Source organism: Bubalus kerabau, chromosome 3 (assembly GCF_029407905.1).
Source record: "Bubalus kerabau isolate K-KA32 ecotype Philippines breed swamp buffalo chromosome 3, PCC_UOA_SB_1v2, whole genome shotgun sequence".
NCBI classification, from domain to species: Eukaryota; Metazoa; Chordata; class Mammalia; order Artiodactyla; family Bovidae; genus Bubalus; species Bubalus kerabau.
The window spans coordinates 133,881,288-133,899,948 of NC_073626.1; the positions used below are offsets into that span (position 1 = coordinate 133,881,288).

General features: G+C 40.5%; 1 protein-coding gene across 9 annotated transcripts in view; it reads left to right on the top strand.

The window, feature by feature from the left end:
• The window catches only part of MYO1B (myosin IB), a 201,848-nt gene that overhangs the window by 124,914 nt on the left and 58,273 nt on the right, over positions 1–18,661 (top strand). For all 9 annotated transcript variants that reach the window (XM_055572964.1, XM_055572965.1, XM_055572961.1 and 6 more), the window contains 3 exons: positions 2,866–2,929; positions 15,897–15,995; positions 18,356–18,459. In XM_055572964.1, coding sequence (XP_055428939.1) covers positions 2,866–2,929; positions 15,897–15,995; positions 18,356–18,459 — 267 coding nt within the window. The remainder of the gene's footprint in view (positions 1–2,865; positions 2,930–15,896; positions 15,996–18,355; positions 18,460–18,661) is intronic.

The following is an 18,661-nucleotide window of genomic DNA, read 5'->3' on the forward strand; positions in this document are numbered from 1 at the left end:
TTTTCATTTTTGAAGGTATTCATCGGGCTCTGGAGTTAACTCTGCTCTCTTCTCCCATTTCCATCCTCATTGGCCTTGGAGAGTAGGAGCCGAGGAAGCGAGCTCCTCAGCCCCTTGTTCACTAAAGTGGCCCTAGGAGCTTGAATAAGCTGGTGCCATAGTGGACTCTGGAGACATTTATTTGTTGATGAATGGATACCTATTTTGAAAAAGCTTAGAGTCTAGTCGAAAATGGGCATGTCTGAAAATAATTACAACACAGAAACTAGTAAGTTCCCCATGAAAAGTACAGATGAAGTGTTAGGGAAGCTCAGACTCAAGAAGCTGGAGGAGTCCAGGACAGGGACAGTCCTGAGTGGGTCCACAGGATTTAAAGAAGCCAAAATCAAGTGGTGAGCCCAAGGAACTGGCACTACAGCACGAGGAACTGAGGGGGAGAAGCCAGTGTGGACCTGCATTTGCCAGAGTTCATGGCCAGGCCAGAGGTTCTGTGAATGGAGCCGTGGACCAGAGCACTGGGAAGATGTGTCTGGGCCCCAGCTGGAGGGCTTGGAGAAGCAGGGTCAGGGTCTCAGACTTGGTTTCGTAGTCTGCGGGAAGCCCCTGGTTATTTGTGAGTGGTCTGGTGGCAGGATCAGAACCACGCCTTGGGGATATTGTCAGCATGGGCATCCACTGGGTTCTCAGTGCTGTCCTGGAGTTGAGCCCTGGTCAGTTTCCATTTCCCTTCTCCACGGGGTTTACTCACTTCAAACCTCCTCTTCTTTATTCTCAGCTGATGGTATTATGCATGCTTCACAGAAATCATCTTCCAAGCTTGCAGACTCACTTAGCCCCACTCCTTGACACCTCCCTGTCCCCATGTCAGTTCACACACACTCCTGTCTCTCACTCGTCCCTCCTCCTGTGTTCCAGCTCTGTCACCTCCTATGCCCAGGGACCACCTGCCCTCAAAGTCATCCTGTCTCCTCTGGTCAACCTCTGACTCTCTTGTGAAGTTACTTTTTCTCCCTCCTTCATAGCTGCTTTGGCTCTGGGGTCCCCATGTCTCCTGCAGAGCACTGCTCTTGATTGCCTGGATCTCAACCTGGACTTTGGAATTCTTGACCCCAACCTTCCTTACCTTCTGCGTCTAACTGCAGCCTGTCATCATGACTCGCTTCGTAGCTCTCAAATCTGTTTAGTTTCCTCCTTTGCCACTCTAGCTACAAACTACCATTTCTCTCCATGTGGTGTCACCTCTGCCAGCTAGATCCTTTGCAGTCCATTCTATGCAGCCAGAGTGATCTTAGAAAGAGGCAAGTCTGATCACTGCATCCTTGTTGAGGAACCTTGAATGACAAGACTTTTGTGTCAGGAGAAAATGTTGGTGTCATGATGTTGTGGCTTCCTTTAGCATCCTCATGGGTGCCAGTCCTTAAGCCTGCTCTTCCCTGACCCCCGAGCACCTGCCTGCCTGACCTCTCCTGATACTTCACCTTTAAGTCGGGGAAGATCTCCCGCACTGTCCCCCTCCTCTGTTCTTTGTGCACAGCACCATGACCCATGTAGGTTGCAGCCCTGTACATGGTTATGTCCTGTTTATGTCCCAGTTTCCCCCAGGCTGTAAGTTCCTTGAGGGCAGGAGCTATGCCTTGCTTTCCCTTGTGTCTACGTTAGTATCTAGGAGATGCTTGATGGACATTTTCGTAATGAGTAAGTGAAGACTTAAAGAGGCCAGATGACCCATGACAGTGAAGAAGGCAGGAGAGCATTCACAATCTAATAAAAAATCACAAATTGCATCATTGATTGTGTGCCATGGGATTGTGTTTCTTCTCCTTTACCATTATTTTGAAAAATAGAATTAAATTAATTCTCTGGGAGAATTACTTGTAAACCATAGATCTGATTAAGGTAGAATATGAAACAAAACCAGACAACTTACTAGATCAACACACACTTTTCCAAACAAAAAACAGCTGTCAGTTATTCTGATATATTTGTTACTCTTTAACCAGATGATTCGAGATTCTTCTCTACAAATCATAGTATGAGAGAGACTACGTGTATTCCTGTGTGTTTGAGACTCCATCTATATAGTGTAATACGAGCATGAGTTATATATTGCTGTATAATCTAGATCAAAAGCCAAAAAGAATAATAATGATCAGCCTTTGATTCTGAGGTGGTCTCACCACATAATCATGCATTTGATTTGAGTAGATGTAAAAACAGAACTTGAAGTGTTCCACTTTATCCACCATCCAGTATGTCTGAAATGTCTAGTCATGGCTTAAAACATACTTTGCCTATAAAACTGAAATAATTTATATTCCTAGCTAGTGCATAGGCAAGAAATACTTATTTTTTCTGGTTTTCATTTTTGGATTGAATAAACATACCATTAAGAGCTTTGAAGCACATATCTGAAATGGAAAAGTCATATGATGGCTGAGAAGATGTATTCTTAAATTAGCAATGAGATATGTTCAGTTTGAGCTAATGGAGTATTTAATATTAGAAAAGACTCTGATGCTGGGAGGGATTGGGGGCAAGAGGAGAAGGGGACGACAGAGGATGAGATGGCTGGATGGCATCACTGACTCGATGGATATGAGTCTGAGTGAACTCCGGGAGTTGGTGATGGACAGGGAGGCCTGGCGTGCTGCAGTTCATGGGGTCACAAAGAGTCGGACACGACTGAGTGACTGATCTGATCTGATCTGATTTATGGAGGCATGTTGTTTTGCATCATGGTTACATAAACTATGTCCTTCTTAATTACATTTAGACCAATGTATAAAGGGCTTATTATGCTATGTTTTAAGATACAGACTGAATATTTTGAGGTGAACTTAACTCACAAATTCTTTTCTTTTGCAGGGCAAATATATGGATATTGAATTTGATTTTAAAGGCGATCCACTGGGAGGAGTGATAAGTAACTGTGAGTATTTTAAAGAAGTTCAGAATAGTAAAATATATATTAATATGTAAATAGAATAGTTTAGATACTTGGGTCTTTAAGAAATAGCTATAAGGATACATTTCCTGTTTCTACACTTAGATTTTAAACCTATGCATTTTAGATTGTTTTTATAGTATTTAATTTCCAAGTCTTTTTAAAAAGATCAGAGTCTTTGCCTTTGAGAAATTTTTTAGAAATCTGCTAAAGAAATAAATATTAGGCCAACTGTATTTTATATTCTGTAGCCAATCCAGTAATAAAAAAGATTCTTCAACAGTTGTTTTCTTTAACAAAATTATGGTTAAAAGAAAACAAATACTAATTGATTTTAATAACTTTTTGAGATAACATTTATCTGATAGGATGAGAAAACCTGTTCTTCAGGTTTTAAGAAATTTTGTCTTTAAGTATATTTAGATAATTGAAATGTGATACACCTGTTAGGTAGAAACAGATTTATTTAGTTTTCTTTAGTCATGATTTGTGATTGTAGTGAAACATTCTCTGTCAAAGGTGAAAAAAAGGAACAAGATTAGGTCAGGTCTACTCAACAGTCCCAGGTGCAGAGTTTTCTCTGGGGACACAGTCGTCAGTACCTGTTGTCAATGAGGCCCCTTCATCCATGCTTTGGAACTATTCTGATGTCTCTGCTCGTGTTGATTTCATCTGATTCATTTGGGATGTGTAAGATGACAACTCAGGGTTTGTGCCCATCCAGTGGGAGTCACAGCCTACCTACCCTCTTATTTTTTTGAGGGCCACACTGCTGAGCCACCCCACCTCCCCACCTTCCCCTGGCTCCTCTCTGCCCTAAGATGCTATTGGGATTGTTAGAATGAAAGCAGTCTAAGCCTGTACTAGACAAAAAGCAAATTGGCTCAGATATCTGAAGCACTGCTTTTTGTTATAGTAGTGGCATTCTTTCTCCAAATGAAATTTTACTCCAAATATGAAACAGATAAAACAAGGCCTGATCTGGTTAAAGAGGAAATGAGCTAGAACCCCTAGACCCCCGGGTGGCCCCTGAGATCTTCCTGACAAACTCTAGAACCAGAGGAATGCCATTTGATTCCAAAGTGAGTATTTTTAGAATTTGGGCACACCGTGCAGCTGAATTTTTTAAAAACCACAACTCATGGAGTAAACTTCTAGGGCTAGAGTTTCTTCATCTTGGAAACAATAGAACTGACTTGGATGAATTCCATGGTTCTTCCCATTTCTACCATTTGTAGTTTTTAAATAATTTAATTTTTTAATTTAGTTTGTGTACCATCCATTGGGATTATCCATATTTGCAAAAATGTATTGTTACTGGGGAAACATCTTGAAGAGGAAGTTTTAATCTGAAGTGAAATTGGCTAGGGTGGTGCTACTTATGTTAAATGATTTTAAATGTCAAATAAGGACGCAGAAGTACTCATGCAAACCATTTATGATGCCACCAAAAGCAAATGATTATAACCCTGCCAAGTTTGTCAGGCAAGCTTCCTTCACAGTGTATGCCAATTGGTGAGAGCTGTACAGGAAAAGGTAGCCCCAATTTTAAGACCACCTTTTTAAGAAATGATTAACTTTTATTCTGAAAGATAGTTATAACACATTTATAGCACTTGTATTTTATAAGGGAAATTAGCTCTAGTTATTAATTGAATAGCACATTATTTTTAAAATGAGAATAAATGAACTGTCTTTATTATAGAACATTCTGAGATGACTGAACCTGTGTTACTCTTGAGGACTCTAGGAAAATATTTAAGGATGACTTAGATTGCAAGTATTAGAAAATCACTTGGATTTTACATTTTAAAGTTTCAAATTTCAAACAGAAATGTCTTCCTGTCCCTAGTCCTTGCAGTATCCATGGAGAATAAATAGTAAACACTCAGTTCATTTCCAATGAAGATTAATATATCATCATGAATGGATTTCAAATGGTCTCTGTTACCATTTGTTCCCACAATGAAATTATATTGAAATTTGTGGTAGTGGGAACACCCTGGTATTTTAGAGTATCCTTGGGTTTGAAAAGGAGAGGGAAACATTAGTGGTGAGAGCAGGAAATTTCACCCAGTATAGACAGAGGACTGACTCATAGGTGGCCACAGGGAACTGCTGCCTGCTGTCTTAAGGGAGTATAAAGCCATGGGTAAACCCACTCTTGTTCTCACCAAGCTGCCAAAAGTTAGCTTCTTGTACCCAGAAAAGAAGACAAGATCTGCCATTTTGTTCAGTTCGGTTTAGTCGCTTAGTCGTGTCCGACTCTTTCAACTCCATGGACCACGGCATGCCAGGCCTCCCTGTCCATCACCAACTCCTGGAGTTTACCCAAACTCATGTCCATTGAGTCGGTGATGCCATCCAACCATCTCATCCTCTGTCGTCCCCTTTTCCTCCTGCCTTCAATCTTCCCCAGCATCAGGGTCTTTTCAAATGAGTCAGCTCTTCGCATGAGGTGGCCAAAGTATTGGAGTTTCAGCTTCAACATCAGCCCTTCCAGTGAATATTCAGGACTGATCTCGTTTAGGATTGACTGGTTGGATCTCCTTGCAGTCCCAGGGATTCTCAAAAGAGTCCTCTCCAACACTACAGTTCAAAAGCATAAATTCTTCCATGCTCAGCTTTCTTTATACTCCAACTCTCACATCCATACATGACTACTGGAAACAATAGCCTTGACTAGTTGGACCTTTGTTGGCAAAGTAATGTCTCTGCTTTTTAATATGCTCTCTAGGTTGGTCATAGCTTTTCTTGCAAGGAGTAAGCACCTTTTAATTTCATGGCTGTGCTCACCATCTGCAGTGATTTTAGAGCCCAAAAAAGTAAAGTCAGCCACTGTTTCCAGTGTTTCCCCATCTATTTGCCATAAAGTGATGGGACTAGATGCCATGATCTTAGTTAAAAGAAGACAAGATTTGCCATTTTGTAGGAAGTCTATATTGCTTGTTTTGTTAGCAGCCAGCTAGTAAAAGTGTAAGACGCTTTGGGTTAATTATTACCTTGAAAAAGTCATAGGATCACTTGAGCCCATTGTGTACCCAGGAAGTGGGGGAAAAAAGCCCAATAACTTACTCTATCTTTCTAAGAGAGGTGTGCTGTAAAACTTGTCTTCATCTCATTTGAAAGCTGTGTGTTTCTGAGATTAGTGTCATGAGGAGAGAGGTGTTACAAAAATAGAAAATGGCAAACATTTACTTAAGTAGAGAAGATAAAATATGGATGCATATCCAGATTTTTGGCTGATGTGAAGTACTGTTTCTACTATTTTGTTAGTGCTTATTGATCTCATAAAATTTATACATTTACATTCGAGGATTTTGGACCTAATGTTATGAACTTAAAATGTTTGGAAACCTGTTGCTTTTATTAATAGCCATAGATACTTGTTTATAGTTACGGCAGTAAAAGGCAATTCAGACTGTGCAGAAAATATGGTACAAGTCTCAAGGGATTTTATTTCCTAAAAGAAGAATAGCATACAGATGTATTGGGTTGGCCAAAAAGTTCATTTGGGCTTTTCCATATGATCTTACAGGAAAACCTGAACAAACTTTTTGGTAATCCAATACTAAGAAGAAGCCTCAAGATTTCGAGTGTGCATATATACCTGAGGGAACTGTAAGGACAGGAGACAAAATTGTCCTGTTCACAGTAACATATCAGGAGCCTAGGGTGATATCTGGCATACAGTAGGTGCTCAGTAAATGCTGGAGACGAGGATGGAATTGGTTAAATATAGGTAGGCTCTGTGTTTTCCTGCTTTATTATTTGGGGCATATCCATGATCTTACGTATGCAGCTCTCAGTGATTTATCATGTGTGTGCCGATGTCTAAACAAAAAGACAAATTACTTAATTCTCTGTGCCTTCATTTCTTTATCTTTGAAATGAGGGTAATAGTGCTGATGTCATAGAATTGTGATGAGTTGTGAATAATTTGTTAACATCCAAAGCGCTTGTAACAGGGCCTGGCATGTAGTAAGCACTCAGTAAACGTTAGCTTCTTTTCATTGTACTTATTTGTTGATGGTCTCTAGCTCCCAGACCAATATATACCCTATAATAACAGAGACTTAGTTTGTATGGTTGCTGAATGACAGTAACTAAAATAGTGTCTGACGTCTATTATATAATTGTTGAATTAACTACATGTAAGTACCTAGTGTGCAACAAGTACAATTTGACATAGAGAAATTTATTGAATAATAAAGCTGCTTCTTCATTGGATAATTTTATCTGAAAATTCTATGCTAATCATTTAAAAATACTTTTTCTAAATCCCAGAAAGGCTAACAGAGTTGTTGGAAATCAAACTTCTCTATTGCTGATATCTGTTCAGCTTGAAAGAAGTAATGCAATCCTGTGATTATGAACGGAAGCAAATGTTGAAGTTGGTGTGTGGTCCAGTTATGATTACTGCCCAGTAAACCACCCCAGGCTTAATGGAGTAAAACAACACCCTGTCATATGGTCTTGGATTCTGTGGGTCAAGAATTCAGATGGAGTCAGCAGAGCTGGCTTGTCACTACAGCATATGGAGCTTCAGCTGCATGGACTTCCCCACTGTTGGGGGAGACTTACACAAATGGTGGGGGTCTTAGTCCTCTGGAGTCTTTGTCATTCACATGTCAGGCTCCTGCGCTGGGATCATTCAAGGACTGGGCTCAGCTAGACTGAGGGCCATCTACGTGTGGCCATGGGTGGTTTGGGCTTCTCACAGCAGGCCAGCTAGGTTCTGAGAGGGAGTGCCCCAAAAGGGAACATACTGGCATACTGAAAGAACCAGGAAGAAGCCCGAGGAACCTGGGAAATCGTACAGTGTTACTTTGACACTCTTCAGTCCATGTAGGCACAAGTTTGTTCACTTTCAGTGCTGGGGGATGTGGATTGCACCTCTCAGTGGGAAGAGTGTGGAAAGAATTGGTGACCATTTTATTTTAAATAGCCTAAACCCAATAGATCGTTTACAGAAATGGCCACAACAGTGTTTCAGCTTGGATCCACCCTCTGCAGTAGTCCCTTCTCTCATGACATAAGGCTTGGCTGTGAGATTTGTTTTGGCCAGTGGAACAACTCACAAATATGGTGCACCGACAAACTTGAAAATTGGTTCTGTGCTGGGACTTGTCCTCTCTTGCTTCTCTGAGGAACTCTCTCATCACCTTCATGTGCATGAACCTGGGTGAGTCAGCTGGATGATGAGAGACGCATGGAATGAACCAGCAGACGTATGAGTTGAGAGCATCTTAGGTCAGCCAGCTGCCAGCCAACCTGGGTTAGATCAGAAGAATTACAAAGCTAACTCTCAGACTCATGAGTTAATAAATGATATTGGTCTAAGCTGGTAGGTTTTGGGACCTTTGCTATGCAGTGGAAAGTAAATAACTAAGATAGAGGTCTAATAGGTAATGTGCTTTCCCCACACAGTTTGGAAACACATGAGAAATAGGCATAGGAATCAAGCTGGAGAGAAGGCAGCTTTATTACTGTAGAGGCAAGGTTGAAGAAAGTGATTTGGTTTATCACCAAGAGGGGTGCTAGTAGTCCTCTGGCAGGTGGGCAGGTATCAACCACACTGAGCAGCCCCTGGGGAGTGGAGCAGAATGTGCACAGTGTGGGGGAACCAGAGGACTCAGCTGTACACACATGCCCATTTCTTCTCCAAACTTCGCTGCTCAGAGGTGTATTTCCTCCTGCCAAGAGGAGGAGTGAGTAAGGGTCTGCGGGGCTGGGGAGTTAATTGCAGAAAATCCTGTCACATGGACTCAGAAAGCAGGAATAAATGCCCACCTTACTCACGAGAAAGATGGGAGCGATGGGTAGAAGGAATTGCTTTGAATTCCTTTTCTTTGACATTTCTTTTGAATTTTTGATGCAATTAATTTATGTGCTATCTCATGGCTTGCTGTTTAATCCATATGTATGGCACACTCATGCGATTTTGTAGCATATGGAATATAATTTTACTCTTTTTAAGTTGTTTGAGATTTATAGCTTTTTTTCTTCCTTTTACATTATACCTTTGGCTTAATTGATGATGAGTGGGTGACTGGGAGCAGAACTGCTTGTTACAACACTTCCTAAAGGAAACTTGAATCTGCTTTGTTTTTTGGGATGTTTGTGTGTGTGTGTGTGTGTTATGTATTGAGGTGGAATTGGGGACTTTCCTGTATATGAATCAGTTCTCAACAGCTAGTGACTATTCATCAAGGTCTGTTTTTATAAATAAATAGGGTCTGTTTGTAATCTGTCTTCTTTAGAGTCAAAATTCATCAAAAAACTGAGGCAGTACATCACCTAGTTTATAATTCAAGGCTGGGCTTTTTTAGCACTTTGACATTTAATACCCCTACAGAAGACAGAAATAATCCACCATTGGTTGTGAAGTATCTGTAGCAATAAATCTGAAATTTCAGAGAGCAATTCTGTTCCTCTGTAATGGATGGCTTTATATAAAAGTAGATGCTTTGTCTCATTTTTACTTTGGTATTCTTTCTTATATAAAAATATGTTTACCATGAAAAGAAAAGACTGCATGTTTATCATGAAATAAGACTACATACAATACTATAGAAGAAATCAGATGTTCACATATGTCTAAATTAACCTCAGATTAAGAAATGAATTGGGATTTATTAGAATAGTGTGTATAATAATAAGATATTGTGGACTAGATATTTCATTAATTTTATTTCAGGGTTGGGCATCAAATTTTAGATTCAGATACATAGACACATGAGTAATTTTTCAGTTATTAGTTAAACTTTAAATTTGTGTTAGAAAAAAGTCCATGGTGAAAATGCATAAGTGCTATATATATGGAACCAGATTCTAGTAAAAATCCCATAGTTAATTAGGTAGATAATAAGGCATATTTTCTTAGTGTTTCAAACCCCAAATTGGTTTTTTATGTGTAGGCACTGAGAGCCCTTTCACAACTTTTAATGTAACATGTCCAGCTATCTTTGGTACTGATTTATCACTATAGGATTCTGACTTTGGAGTTAGAACTTTAAGCTGATTTCTTAAAAATGAAAATGCTGCGTGGAGGTGGAGATATGGGAGAAACTGTCATGCCAGGTGTTTGAGGGCTCGCAAAGTCTGGGACATGTAGCCCACAGAGGTCTGTGTGAGACCCGGACTGAGAGAGAGCCCTGGGGTGAGCACCCATGTCTGCTTTCTTTTAGTATAATACATGGACACAGGGAGTGATTTGTAAGAAGATATTTGCCCCATCTTTTTTACTTTAAAGCTTGTCTTTAGTGAAACTTCCTAATTGTCAATCTTGAGGATTGTGTTGTATATTTCCAAAAATACACTGTAGAGTTGATTTTAGAATATATACTCCAATGTATGAACAAACATTTGTTCATAATCCAAGTTTTTCATTGAAATTACCATCAGTTATGCCCAGTAAATCACTGGTTATTTGACATTTTTTCTTCAGGGATGGTGATCCAAGGCAGCAGAGTCCATATGGAGATAAATGTTGTTACTTAGGTGGCAGGTCCTTAATTACTGCTAACTGTATCATTTCACATTAGGGAAGGGACATAGATCCATTGGAAAAGCCGTGTGTGTATGTGCGTGTGTGTGCATGCACTTGCATTTGCTCTGTCGTGTCCGACTCTTTGTGACCATATGGTCTGTAGCCCACCAGGCTTCTCTGCCCATGAAATTTTCTAGGCAAGAATAGTGGAGTGGGGTTGCCATTTCCTATTCCAGGGTATCTTCCTGACCCAGGGATTGAACCTGTGTCTATTGTGTCTCCTACATTGGCAGGCAGATTCTTTACCACTGTGCCACCTGGGAAGTCGTCAGTGCCACTCACTTTTTTCTAGTGTGTGTCTGTGGAGAGGAGCAGGGCTCATTGTCATTCCTGCCTTACAAGCAAAACAGGCAAAGCTGATTCTTCTATAAGCTTTAATCAAGACCTTGGACCGTGTCTTTTTCTTTTTTGTCCAGGAAGAGGGATTATACATAAAGTAAAGAAACTTTGATCCTGCTATCTAATTCTTTATCTGTTATACTCCAAGTAATGTGAAATTTTTTTTTCTTCTTTGAAACCACTACTTGTTCTTTTATTCCTTGGCTTATTAAAAGACTTTCTTCTTTAACAGGTGCAAACATGGACATTTTACTTCTTTCATTTCTTGTGCCTTAGGGAGGTTGTCTCAGTGCCAGGCACATGTATCAGCTGCTGCTGCTACTGCTGCTAAGTCGCTTCAGTCATGTCCGACTCTGTGCGACCCCATAGACGGCAGCCCACCAGGCTCCCCCGTCCCTGGGATTCTCCAGGCAAGAACACTGGAGTGGATTGCCATTTCCTTCTCCAATGCATGAAAGTGAAAGTGAAAGTGAAGTCGCTTGGTCGTGTCCAACTCTTAGCAACCCCATGGACTGCAGCCTACCAGGCTCCTCCGCCCATGGGATTTTCCAGGCAAGATTACTGGAGTGGGGTGCCATTGCCTTCTCCATGTATCAGCTATGAACTAGCAAGTAATTAGTCAAAACTAAGAAAGCCCCTCAGTTGGTCTGGTGCTGTTAATAGTCAGGTGTCAGTGTCATGGTGGAGTCGGGGGGAAGTTCTGATTCCAGAATTTCTTTGTCCCTTCCCATTGCTTTTCCCCTTTAGAATGTCTTCATAGGTTTCTTTCTTCCCTTTAAACTTAAATTTATATCAGATATCAAATGGGCTTCCCTAGTGGCTCAGACAGTAAAGAATCTGCCTGCAGAGCAGGAGACGTGAATTTGATCCCTGAGTTAGGAAGATTCCCTGGAGAAGGGATTGGCTACCCACTCCAGTATTCTTGCCTGGGAAATCCCGTAGACAGAAGAGCCTGGTGGGCGATGGTCCATGGGGTCGTAAAGAATCAGACACAACTGAGTGTTGAACACTTTCACTTATATCAAATTTAATATGAACTTAGATTTATATCTTGAGGGAGGAATGTAGCTTCATTGGAATATATGGAATATATGGAGATTATTTTACTGTCTTCTCTATTAAATATCTGGTATATCCTGTACTCCTTTTTATTAAGTCTCGTTAGCAGAGGTACAGTCTTGTTAGCAGTGGTAGCAGAAGCATCTAAAACAAAAGAGGAGGCCGTGGCAGTGTTTTGCTTTGCCTTAAGTCAGGGGCACACTTAAATAAATTTAAATGTTCAGGTGGCAAGTCCTTAGAGTGAATTGAATTTATTTGAGTAATTATTTGATATGGCTTCATGCTGTTAAGTTATGTTGGTGCACGCACATTTAAAAAATAAAATAGGGAATGGCTTTAAGCACTAGTAAATTATTTGGGAGCAAACATTTTCCTGATTACTTTTCTGCCTCGAAGCTTATAACTTAAGGAAAAGTCATAAAGAGATAAGCTCTGGGATAATCAACAAAGCATTTTACGTGGTAAAACCCTTAAGTGCTTTGTAGTAAAAGGCTCTCACTTTGTGATCAAGTTGCTTAGGTGAAGTCAAACATTTTTTGTGAAGAATAGTCTCAGCCTTTCCAAGTGTTTATGGATTTAGCATTCTGTTTGAAAGAAAATTATAAGGCGCATAAGCAGGATACCTTAGTCTTCTAAAGCTTTGCATTCTGGCTCTGTCGCTTAGTAACAATGTGTTGCCTCGTTTTCTCATCTACAAAATGGGGCTTGTAAAACCAACTTCAGAGGAGGTATGATAGTAAATGAAAAGTATTGAATGCGGAGCAAAAGGTCAATGAAAGTTTCCTTGTACTTCCCCTCCTGCACTTTTCCTTTTAAACGCACGTTATATTATGTTTCAGATTTGAATGTGATAGTGATCACTGATTATATCAGGATGTGTGGTACAAGGAGTATACTGGCCAGCATTCCTTTCCACACTGCATAAGCGAATATCATTCATTAACTTGGTGACTGTTATCTGCTGAATCTTACAACCATCACTGTTTCTAAGCTCCCTATTGTGTGTGAGCATTTGTTCAAACGTGCCAAACATGAGGCTGGCCGTGTTGCTGTTGCACAGCGTGTCCTTGTCACGGGCTCTGAAGTTGATTTTGTGTCTTGAAGTAAGTAGTACAGTTTGGTTGTGGAGTGTAACTGGGTGAGTGGCACTGAACAGTTGTTCGTCATCATCATTGAGGTGCCCCGTGAGGCGAGGCAGCAGGCTTCCAGTGCTTGTGCCGCACAGTGGGATTCTTGGTGCTATGGGGAGAGCCTGGGTTTTGCGGGCTTTCACAGGTGAAGGACACATGGTCATTCTGCCTTTCTCATCCCCACCTTCTGCTGTCTCTTTCAAGGGTGTTGGCAGCCCACCTTAGACAGAGCTGCTGCCCTTGGTTTGGGTGGTGAGAGTGATCGAGACAGTTGTAGGTGTGACAGTTGTAGGTCCAGAGGAAGAAGGTCTTCAGGTGTGTAGTCGGTGCTGGGCTCATCCCAGGTAATTCTGTCATATGGTGTGTGTGCAGTAAGTGAGCTTCATGAAAGGATGAAGTAAGCTGGAGCATTTGTTTCTGTTTTTCATGTAGTTACTTTCTTCTAGGCTTGAGGAATTAGGATTAGTTAGTGTCTCAGTGCGGAGAAGGCAATGGCACCCCACTCTAGTACTCTTGCCTGGAAAATCCTATGGACGGAGGAACCTGGTGGGCTGCAGTCCATGCGGTCGCTAGGAGTCGGACATGACGGAGCGACTTCACTTCACTTTTCACTTTCATGCCTTGGAGAAGGAAATGGCAATCCACTCCAGTGTTCTTGCCTGGAGAATCCCAGGGATGGCAGAGCCTGGTGGGCGGCTGTCTATGGGGTCGCACAGAGTCCGACACGACTGAAGCGACTTAGCAGCAGCAGCAGCATCAGTGTCTCAGCGCGGAGAAGGCAGTGGCACCCCACTCTAGTACTCCTGCCTGGAAAATCCCATGGACGGAGGAGCCTGGTAGGCTACAGTTCATGGGGTCACTAAGAGTCAGACATGACTGAGCGACTTCACTTCACTTTTCACTTTCATGGATTGGAGAAGGAAATGGCAACCCACTCCAGTTGTCTAGCCTGGAGAATCCCAGGGACGGGGGAGCCTGGTGGGCTGCCGTCTATGGGGTTGCACAGAGTCGGACACGACTTAACCGACTTAGTAGCAGCAGCAGCAGTGTCTCAGTGAAGCCTCTGCCCAGGCACTGAGTTCTTTCTTCTAAAACTGTGCTGGTACTCTTAGGACCCCAGAGGAGCTTGGTCCATGATGAGTGCAATCATATACTTTTATCCTTACCTGTTTTTTCTGTCTGCTGCCTTGGATGTCAGTATTTATTGATTGATTGAAACGTTCAGTCCTTAGAGATGCTGACTATTACACAATCCTTTTCTGAATTTTATCTCACTTGTGCTTTTCAGTTTCAGTTTTTTTGGCTAAATATGAAGTCTTCATTACTCTCCATCTGTGATTTGAGGGCATTGGCAGTTGTCCAAGTCAAGTGAGAGCTGAAGATGAAATCTCTGCAGCATCTTGTTCTTAATAATTTTTGTGTTTACATGTTTTTGTTCTTTCCGTCAACTTTATGTATCCTCTTAACCCATCTCTTCATTCTTACAAACAGCCTCATGTATTTGGAGCACCCTAGGATATCCCTGTTCATTGAATCTACACTTTTTAACTCTCCCTAAACTGCTCCTTTTGTGCTGGTAAGGTTTCCAGAAATACAAGTTAAGAAGTTCAGTGAAAAGTCCCTGTGAAATTGCACACTGTACTCTCCTTTACTAATTTTTTGGATAATGTTTAGATTTCAGTCTGATGGTAAATCGAATGTGTCTGTTCTCTAGAATTAGCGCTCAATAATGGGATCACTGATGCATAATTTTATAAGTAAATTTGGCCTTTGACCACAGAATCCAGACCCTCTTTTATATCGCTGGTCAGTGATAAATAGGATTCTAGGTAGAAATATTCTCTGCAGTTGTACTCTGCCACTCTCTGTTTCTGCCACAGTGGTGCCTTTCTGGTTGGCTTGCTGGTATTCATTCCTTCCTTTCTCCCTGTCTGCCTCCCTCCCTTCCTGAAAATTTGATAATGTGTCAATTACAGCATGAAAAAATTATCCAGCATCAATGAAAGTATACTGTCAGATAACACCAGATTCCATGAGAACCACCTTTCATTCTTTAAGACTTCAAGAGATCAAAGAGGTTTGCTTCTTTTATGCCAGGTAGCACTGGGGTCAGATGGCTTGATTTCAAGTCATTCTTAAGCACTTGGACTATCAGTTTTTTCATCTGTGAAGTTATACCTTACAAAATGATGAGGATTCAATGAAATAATGTCTATAAAGCACTTAGCATAAAATATCACAAATATTTAATTTGTTATCATTATAACTCTTCAGTGAATTCTTAACTGAATGGCTGCATTTCCTTACTTGGACTTGTAATACTACATATTGAAGAACCTAATGTCATCAGGTGGCACTAGTGGTAAAGAACCCTCCTGCCGATGCAGGAGATGCAGGAAACTTGGGTTTGATCCCTGGATGGAAAGATCCCCTGGAGGGGATGGCAAACCATTCTGGTATTCATGGCAGGAGAATCCCATGGACAGAGGAGCCTGGCAGGCTACAGTCCATAGGATTGCAAGGAGTTGGACACGACTGAAGCAACGTAGCATGCATGCAGTGTCATCATATATAAAATCAAGAGAATATTATTATAAAAGCTGTGTTGTCTTTAATCAGCTTGTTGATTGTATTGTTAAACTTATTTTGCATATTCACTATTGTTCAACCGGAAGCTGGTTTGTTTAATTTAGTGGTTCTAGTTAGAGTTTGCTTCTTCCTGAAAGTAGAACTGAAAATATAGCTTCTGTTATTACTTTATTAGTACAAAACAGAAAATGAAAAAGAAAGTTGAGGGGGAAGAGAAAGAAGCACAATGTATTTGAAAGTGAGATTAATACTGTATTATGCTTTTGATTCTTTTTCTCTTTAGATCTTTTAGAGAAATCACGAGTTGTTAAGCAGCCAAGAGGCGAAAGAAACTTCCATGTGTTTTATCAGCTGCTTTCTGGTGCCTCTGAAGAGCTTCTCAGTAAGTCCCTGTTTTTGTGTTTTAATTTAATTTTTACTGTTGTAGCATCCAAAGAAGAAGTGTGCCTTATGATTTTCCTCTTTTTCTCTTAAAATTTTTCCATGATTCCACTTGAAGGGAAGAACACAATAGGTTGGCTTCTACCGCCTTGCAGTCTTTGGTATCTGTCTCTGTAGTACCTCACCAGGTACTGGAACGTGTCTCAGATGCATTGCTAAAAGAGCTAAAAGTTGGGGGAGGGACTCATTATCAATTAAAAAAAAAATAAAATGGAAGACTATAATTTGTGTTTCAGATGGGTTGCTAAAATAGCTAAAAATTGGGGGAGAGGCTCAGTATTTATTTAAAAAAATGGAAGAATATAATTAGTCCCCTTGGAGAGAAGTTAGCAGGGAGCAGTAGATGAGTATAATCATATAAAAACATACTACTCAGTGACAATTTAAAAATAGTGGAAAAGACATTTGCAACTGATACAAGAGATAAAAATCTGTACTTTAGATATTTTACAGAATTATTATAAGTCCCTCAGGAGAGTATCCAGTAGTCAGTAACTAAGTGATGAAAAGTTTTGAACAAATAGTTTAAACAAAAAGAGCTACGGAAAATCAACACACTTGGGGAAAAAATTACCCTCATACTCAGTTCAGTTCAGTCGCTCAGTCATGTCCAATGCTTTGCGATCCTGTGGACTGCAGCACGCCAGGCCTCCCTGTCTATCACCAACTCCCAGAGTTTACTCAAACTCAAGTCCATTGAGTTGGTGATGCCATCCAACCATCTCATCCTCTGTCATCCCCTTCTCCCACCTTCAGTCTTTCCCAGCACCGGGGTCTTTTCCAGTGAGTCAGTTCTTCACATCAGGTGGCCAAAGTATTGGAGTTTCAGCTTCTATATCAGTCCATTCAATGACTGTTCAGGACTGATTTCCTTTAGGATGGACTGGTTGGATCTCCGTGCAGTCCAAGGGACTCTCAAGAGTCTTCTCCAACACCACAGTTCAAAAGCATCAATTCTTCGGCACTCAGCCATCTTCACAGTCCAACTCTCACATCCATACGTGATTACTAGAAAAGCCATAGCCTTGACTAGTTGGACCTTTGTTGACAAAGTAATGTCTCTGCTTTTTAATATGCTGTCTAGGTTGGTCATAACTTTTCTTCCAAGGAGCAAGCATCTTTTAATTTCATGGCTGCAGTCACCATCTGCAGTGATTTTGGAGCCCCAATAAATGAAGTCTGTCACTGTTTCCACTGTTTCCCCATCTATTTCCCATGAAGTGATGGGACAGGATGTCATGATCTTAGTTTTCTGAATATTGAGCTTTAAGTCAACATTTTCACTCTCCTCTTTCACTTTCATCAAGAGGCTTTTGAATTCCTCTTCACTTTCTGCCATAAGGTGGTGTCATCTGCATATCTGAGGTTATTGATATTTGTCCTGGCAATCTTGATTCCAGCTTGTGCTTCATCCAGCCTGGCATTTCTCATGATGTACTCTGCATATAAGTTAAATAGGCGGGATGACAGTATACAGCCCTGACATATTCCTTTCCTAATTTGGAACCTGTTGATCCATGTCCAGTTCTAACTGTTGCTCCCTGACCTGCATACAGATTTCTCAGGAGGCAGGTCAGGTGGTCTGGTATTCTCATCTCTTGAAGAATTTCCCACAGTTTGTTGTGATCCCCACAGTCAAAGGCTTTGGCATAGTCAATAAAGCAGAAATAGATGTTAATTATCAACAAATGTAAATTGAAGCAGCACTGAAGTAGCCGCTGCACACGTATTAGCTAAAGTTATTGAAGAGGATAAAGCTGGCAGAGTTGTCAGGACTGATCTGTCTAGAGCTTCTGAGTATCACTTCAAAGTGAGAACTTTTTTCCTGGGGGACTAGTTGGCAAAGCAGAAGAAGTCATAAAATGATCAGACTTTGCTGCCCAGGCACACCACTTTTTGGATTACATCCCAATGGAATCATTCAAAAGAATCCAAAAAATATTTTGTGTGAAGACATTTATCACTGGCTTTTATTTATTATAACAAACTGGAGAAAATCCAAGTGTCCAACAGTGGGAGAATCACTAAGCAGACATCATATGTTATAAGGCAACAGTGCATTGAAGATAAATAATCCAAATATGGAAAGGGCCTGCAAAAAAAATAAGTTTGGAATATGTACACATGATAAAGGTGATTTTGGTCAAATACTATTACTGATATATTTGAGTTGATACCATTTATTTGTGTTCTTTTGGTTCAATGCATAGTATGAAAGTCTTTTTATCTGAAGGGTTTGAGATGTTAAAGATGATTAGATTTATTGAAGTAACTTATCAACTCGTATGTGTGATTCAATAGATAAGCTTAAACTTGAGCGGGATTTCAGCAGATATAACTACCTGAGTTTGGACTCGGCCAAAGTTAATGGAGTGGATGATGCAGCAAATTTCAGAACCGTTAGGGTAAGATGTAATGCTTTTATTACTCTTTAAAATGGGTAATGTTATATTGCTCAATCAGAATTGTTAAAGGTTGGACTTTTCTTTGATTCCTAACTCATGCTCCCAAAGGTTATAATTTTAGAATTATAGAATTTATTGTATTTTTATTAGTTTGATATTTTACTAGCTCAATAGTCATATGGTATTGAGAAGGCCAGGCTTT